Source organism: Artibeus jamaicensis, unplaced genomic scaffold (genome assembly GCF_021234435.1).
Source record: "Artibeus jamaicensis isolate MK-2021 breed Jamaican fruit bat unplaced genomic scaffold, CSHL_Jam_final contig_452, whole genome shotgun sequence".
Lineage (NCBI taxonomy): Eukaryota > Metazoa > Chordata > Mammalia > Chiroptera > Phyllostomidae > Artibeus > Artibeus jamaicensis.
The window spans coordinates 6,834,110-6,841,318 of record NW_026521837.1 but is presented as its reverse complement, the minus strand read 5'-3'; the positions used below and the strand labels follow the sequence as shown (position 1 = coordinate 6,841,318).

Here is a 7,209-nt window from a genome sequence, read left to right as displayed (position 1 = left end):
CTGTAAAATAAACATACCGTTTATTGTTGATAAATAATCTTTTAGTCTCTTCTTAGAAAAAGTTTTCCTGAGATTATAGAGCCAGCGAGGCAAAGTTACAAAACACCCCTAAATTAAATTACTCAACACAAAGCCAATGCCAGTTTTGAGAAAAGGGAAAGGGCATTTTTGCTCTTTTCCTCAAAAAGAGAAAACAGAGAGAGAGGCGAAGATGGCTGTGAGGTAGGTGGGAGTGGAGCCCAGTCTTCCCTGTGCCCGGCTGGAACACCTAGCTGATCTTCTGAGGAACAGTGGGAACAGCCAATGGAATCCCAGCCTATATGAAGTTTGGAGGCCAGAATTGCAGGGGGCATTGAAAAACAGACAGTGAGGAGAATGCGCCTGAATGGTGAGGTCCCTGGGATCTGCAAAGGGCCTAGGCCACTCTGGTGCCCCTGGCCCAGTGCCTGCCACAGGACACGGGAGGAGAGTTAGATCACCAGACCCCTCCCCTACCAGAACAGGAAGGGCATCCTGGCACGAGGAGAGATTTGAATGCTGGAAGGCATTGTGGGAAGTAGAGATGAAGTGGGAGTCACACAGCGGCAGTACATGTCTGCTGGGAAGAGACACCTGCACCAGAGAAATTGGGGTTCCAGGCGACACCTGGAGAAGGGAGGAGTTGGGCTGTGTCAGACCCTGACTTGGATAGTCTCCAGACTGGCTGGAAAGTTAGACTGTGTGAAAAGCCGAGTGCTTGTTAAGAACGGGGAAGCTGCTTTGTAAGAAACTCTGGAGCAGCAGCAGGCTTGCCCCAAGGGTGATTTGAGTTGTGGGCGCCCAGAGGCTGCGTGGCCAAGTGGAACCACACAATCAAGACTGACTCACACTGTGCACAGCTGAGTGGCTGACTTGAGCCTGGCAGCTTATGGAGGACCAAGGCTGGAGGCCCAGGAACTGTGAATATTGCAGCCCAGACTGGGTCCCCATCCTCTCAAAACCGTAGGAAGGGAGAAAAGCAAAGCCCAGCGCCCCCTTCCTGTGGCATCTAGGAAGACCAGCACAACTTGCTGAACAGGTTTAAAGTCATCGGGAGGCTTTTTTTTCTCTCTTTTTTGTTCCTCTCTCTGTTTTTCCCTTTTTTTCTTCCCCCAAGTGAGACAATAAGATGTGGAGTTACAAAGGGTCCAGAGACAGATCCAAAGGGGGAGCAAAAGGCTAGCCCCCCAAATTAAGAAACTTGAGACAAGTGTCACTTTGTGGTTCCACAGAGCTGACATTTTATTGTCTATGTGTATTATTATTTTTTAGTTATTTTTACCACTTTTATTTTATTAGTATTTTTTTATTTCTCTTCCTTATATTTTCTCATTTTATTTCCCTGTTTAATTGCATTGCTTGACTGGTTTTTCTTATTCTCTCTTTATTGTATATTAATTTTCCATCTTTTACCTCACTCATGTACCAATAACACACCACTCTTGATTGGGTACTTTCTGTTCTGGTTATCCAAGTCATATATTTCTTGTCATATTATTTTTCCAGCACTATTGTAAATAATTGTTGTTCCATACAATTGTACATACTACACAGCATCACTCCCTGATCTTAGCCCACTTCACCTTAATCCTGAGCATTATTATCGTTGTGGTTAACTCTATTTTCTCTCATGCTATGCCTACTTTCTATCCTTTACTCTCACTATATCTCATCATCTAACCTTGCACAGTCACCCTGTTTTCTGGATTCAGCTCACGATCATCCTCCCTTCTAACAAGAGTCTTACCTCTCTTTCACCTTTTATAAAAAGTTGCTAGTTGGATGACACATCACAGTTAATGCTATACTTATCCAAAGAATCTCTTATTTCTTCTTTACTTGCTGGAACTTTAAATTCCATGAAATACTCTCTCACTGTCTTAATTCATTTTGTCCACCCCTGCCACTGATTACATATAGGAATAGGTGGGAACTGCAAACATCAGTATACCTGCTGGAGGAGAGAACCCACCAACAAAGCAATCACCAAAAAGTAAAAACCTAAGTATGACAAGAGAGCCCACACAAACAGAAGACAAGGAGATCAAAGAGACCACACCATGGAGCCCCATAGAATTCCTACCATAGAAGTTCACCCTACAGAGATAGCTAGCAAAGCAAAACACTAGGAGGCACAGAAACAAACAAAAAGAGTCACCTAAAATGGGGAGATAAAAAAAGAACATGCAATCAAAAGGAAAGAAAGACTACCCACAAAAAGAGCTAAACAAAATGGAGGTAACCAAATGATCAGATATATAATTCAAAATAATGGTTATAAAGAAGCTCAAGGAACTCACAGACAACTACAAGGGACTGAGTGAGAACTATATCAACATGAAAAAGGAGATACAAACTATAAACAAAAACCAGGAAGAAATTAACATAAAATCTTGGAAATAAAAAACACACTAGAAGGAATTACAAGCAGGCTGAATGAAGAAGAAGATCAAATCAGCAAGCTGGAGAAGGAGGTGTAAAGAAACACCCAGATAGAGCAAGAAAAGGGAAAGAGACTCAGAAAGAATGAATAGGTGATAAGAAAGCTTCAAGATAATATGAAATGTAATGATATCTGAGTAATGGGGATACTAGAAGGAGAAGGAGAAGATCAAGGGAAAGAAAACCTTTTTGAAAAAGTAATGATGGAAAACTTTCCTAATTTGATGAGAGAAAAAGTCACACAAATCCAGGAAACACAGAGAGTCCCAATCAAGAGGAACCCAAAGAGGCCCACTTCAAGACACATCATCATTAAAATGGCAAAATTGCAAGACAAAGAGAGAATCTTAGAGGCAGCAAGAGAGAAACAGGAAGTAACATACAAGGGAGCCCCAATAAGGCTAGCAGCTGACTTCTCAATGGAAACACTCTAAGCCAGAAGGGAATGGCAAGAAATATTCCAAGTAATGAAAACCAAAGACCTGCAACCAAGACTACTCTATCCAGCAAGGTTCTCAATTAAAATGGAAGGCCAAATAAGGAGTTTCCCAGACAAAAGAGGTCTAAAAGAATACACCACCACCAAACCAGCTCTGTAAGAGATGCCAAAGGGTCTGTCTGCTTCAAGAAAAGGAAGAAAAACAGTGAGAGAGGAAGGAACACAAGTACAAAAAATGGCAATGCATAAGTACCTATCAAGTACCTTAAACATAAACAGATTTAATGCCCCAATCAAAAGACATAGAATAGCTGATGGATAAGAAAGAATGACCCATACATATGCTAACTACAAGAAATCCAACTCAGGACAAAAGACCTACACAGACTGAAAGTGAAGGGCTGGAAACAAATATTCCAAACAAATAGAGAAAAAAGATTATGTAATATCAGACAAAACAGATTTCCAAAAAATCCATAAAAATAGACCCAGAAGATCACTTCATAATACTCAAGGGAAGAATCCATCAAGAAGACATAAACATTATAAATACATGTGTACCCAACATAGGGGCACCCAAATATATAAAGAAAACCTTGGAGGACTTTGAGAAAGATATTGACAGCAACACAATTATGCTAGGGGATTTTAATACCTCACTGTCAAAAATGGACAGATCTTCCAAACAAAATATCAACAAAGATATTGCAGCACTGAACAATGTTCTAGATCAAACCAACTTACCTGATATATATAGAACCTTTAATCCCAAAGAAGCTACATACACATTCTTTTCAAACGCACATGGAACATTTTCAAGGATAGACCATATGATAGGACACAAAACAAGCCTCAACAAATTCAAGAAAACTGAGATCATATCAAGCATTTTCTTTGACTTACAAGGGACTGAAACTAGAAACCAACCTCAAGAAAAAAAAACCCAAACACTCAAACTCATAGAAATTGAATAGCATGCTATTAAACAATGAATGGGTCAAGAATGAGATCAAGGAAGAAATCAAAAAGTTTGTGGAAACAAATGAAAATGAACTCACATCAATCCAAAACTTATGGGACACAGCAAAGGCAGTCTTGAGAGGGGAGTTCATAGCAATAAGGTCTACTTAAAAAAGATAGAAACATTTCAAATAAATAACCTAACCCTACATCCACAAGAACTGGAGGAACAACAACAATGACAGCCCAGAGCAAGTAGAAGGAAGGAAATAACCCAGATTTGAGCAGAATTAAATGACATAGAGATGAAAAGCACAATTCTAAGGATCGATAAATCCAGGAGCTGTTTCTTTGAAAAAATAAACAAAATTGATTAAGTCTTTAAGCAGGCTCATAGAGAAAAAAAGAGAGAGGCCCAAATAAACAAAAGGGGAAATGGAAGAGGAGAGATTACAACTGATACCACAGAAATAGAAAGGATTGTAAGAAATGACAATGAAGGACTATATGCCAAGAAATTTGAAAACCTAGGAGAAATGGACAAATTTCTAGAAAAATACAGTCTTCCAAAACTAAATGAAGAAGAAGCAGGAAGCCTGAACAGACCAATAACAGCAGATGAAATTGAAGCAGTAATCAAAAAACTCCCAACACATAAAAGGCCTGCACTGGACAATTTCACAGAGAATTCTACAAAGCATTTAAGAAAAAGCTAACCCCTATTCTTCACAGTCTATTTCAAAAAATCTAAGAAGATGAAAGACTCCCAAACTCTTTTTATGAAGCCAGCATCACCTTAATCCCAAAACCAGATAAAGACACAACACAGAAAAAAAACTTCAGGCCAATATCACTATGAACATAAGTACTGAAATCCTCAACAAAATATTGGCAAACCACATCCAGCAATACATTAAAAAGATCATACACCATTGCCAAGTGGGATTCATCCCAGGGATGCAAAGATGGTACAATATTCACAAATCAATAAGTGTAATACATGACATAAACATCACATGATTGTATCAATAGATGGAGAAAAAGCATGTGGTAAGGTATAGCACCCATTTATGATAAAACACTCAGCAAAGTGAAAACAGTGGAAGCATTCCCCAACATAATAAAGGTAATATATGAGAGACCTACAGCCAACCTCATACTTAATGGGCAAAAACTATAAACTTTCTCACTAAGATCAGAAACAAGACAAAATTGTTCACTTTCACCACTTCCATTCAACATAGTATTAGAAGTCCTAGCCACAGCAATCAGACAAGAAAAGGAAATAAAAAGCATCCAAATTTTAAAAGAGAAAACAAAACTGTCATTGTTTGCAAATGATATGATAGCGTACATAGAAAATCCTATAGATGCTGCCAAAAAACTACTTGACCTAATAAATAAATTTGTCAAAACAGCCGGAAAGAAAGTCAACATTCAGAAATCAAAGGCATGTTTGTATACCAATAACGAAATATCAGAAACAGAAATAAGGAAAAAATCTCATTTGATATAGCAACAAGAATAATAAAATACCTAGGAATAAACCTAACCAAGGAGGTAAAAGACTTATACTCAGAAAACTACACAACACTGAAAAAATAAATTAAGAAAGACACAAACAAATGGAAACATAGCTCATCTTCATAGATTGTAAGAATTAACATGATCAAAATGGTCATACGACCGAAAGCAATTAATAGATTCCATGCAATACCTATTAAAGTACCAATGGCATGTTTCACAGATAGAACAAACACTTCAAAAATTTATATGGAACCATAAACAACCCTGAGTAGCTGCTGCAATTTTGAGAAAGAAGAGCCAAGTAGGAGAGATCACAATACCTGATATCAAACTGTATTACAAGTCCATTGTAATCAAAACAGCCTGGTACTGGCATAAAAACAGACACATGGACCAAGAGAACAGAATGGAGAGTCCAGAAGTAAACCCAAATCTCTATGGTCAATTAGTATTCAACAAAGGAGACAGCAGCATAAAATGGAGCAAAAATAGCCTCTTCAACAAATGGTGTTGGGAGATGCAAAAAAATAAAATTTGGTCACCAACTTACACCATAAACAAAAATAAATTCAAGGTGGATACAAAACTTAAATATATTCTGCCCAGTTTCTTCCAGCCATGCAACTTTCTCTCGGTCAGTTTCTCTGACTTTTTTCCCAGCATGGCTCCCAAATACCCATCTTCGCTCCCACCCCTAATGAAGAAACTAAGACCTTCTCCTGCCCCCAAGCCAGAGAAGAAGCCAACTGCTCTGGGTTTGCCAAAGGAAGAAAAAGAACAGCAAGAAGCAATTGAACATATTGATGAAGTAGAAAATGAAATAGACAGACTTAATGAACAAGGCAGTGAGGAGATTTTGAAAGTAGAACAGAAATATAATAAACTCTGCCAACCATTTTTTCAGAAGAGGTCAGAATTGATCGCCAAAATCCCAAATTTTGGAGTAACAACATTTGTCAGCCATCCACAAGTGTCTGCACTGCCTGGGGAAGAGGATGAAAAGGAGCCAAATTATTTGACAAGAGTCGAAGTGACAGAGTTTGAAGATATTAAATCAGGTTACAGAATAGATTTTTATTTTGATGAAAATTCTTACTTCGAAAATAAAGTTCTTTCCAACGAATTTCATCTGAACAAGAGTGGTGATCCATCTTCGAAGTCCACTGAGATCAAATGGAAATCTGGAAAGGATTTGATGAAATGTTCAAGTCAAACGCAGAACAAAGCCAGCAGGAAGAGGCAGCAGGAGGAACCAGAGAGCTCTTTTACCTGGTTTACTTACCATTCTGATGCGGGTGCAGATGAGTTAGAAGAAGTCATCAAAGATGATATTTGGCCAAATCCATTACAGTACTACTTGGTTCCTGATATGGATGACAAAGAAGGGGAAGGAGAAGAAGATGATGATGATGATGAAGGGGAAGAAGAGTTGGAAGATATTGATGAAGAAGGGGATGAGGATGAAGGTGAAGAAGATGAAGATGATGATGAGGGGGAGGAAGGAGAGGAAGATGAAGGAGAAGATGACTAGTGGAACACTTACGGATTTCAACCTTTTTTTAATTTTCTCAAGTCCCTGGGAGCAAGTTGCCATCATTTCCCCCCTCTCCCCCCTCTTGTGCTCGGTCTCCCTGTGTCTGAGGTCTCGTTTCTCTCCTTTACACCATGGTTCTCACCTGACTTGGGGAGATGTACCTTGAGCAAAATACAGTGGAAAAAGAATCTCTGCCCCTTTCTGTTCCAAATTCATTTTCATCCCTTCCTATCTTGACCAAAACTTTATGGAATCAACACCACCGTGCTCTGTGGGAAAAAAGAAGAAC

At 38.9% G+C, this 7,209-nt stretch overlaps 1 protein-coding gene across 1 annotated transcript; it reads left to right on the top strand.

The window, feature by feature from the left end:
- Positions 1–6,047: 6,047 nt before the first annotated feature.
- Positions 6,048–6,949, top strand: LOC119046690 (protein SET-like). The gene has a single exon (XM_037141815.2). The coding sequence runs from the start codon at positions 6,048–6,050 to the stop codon at positions 6,915–6,917; it is 870 nt and encodes a 289-aa protein (XP_036997710.2). The 3' UTR covers positions 6,918–6,949.
- Positions 6,950–7,209: the final 260 nt, after the last annotated feature.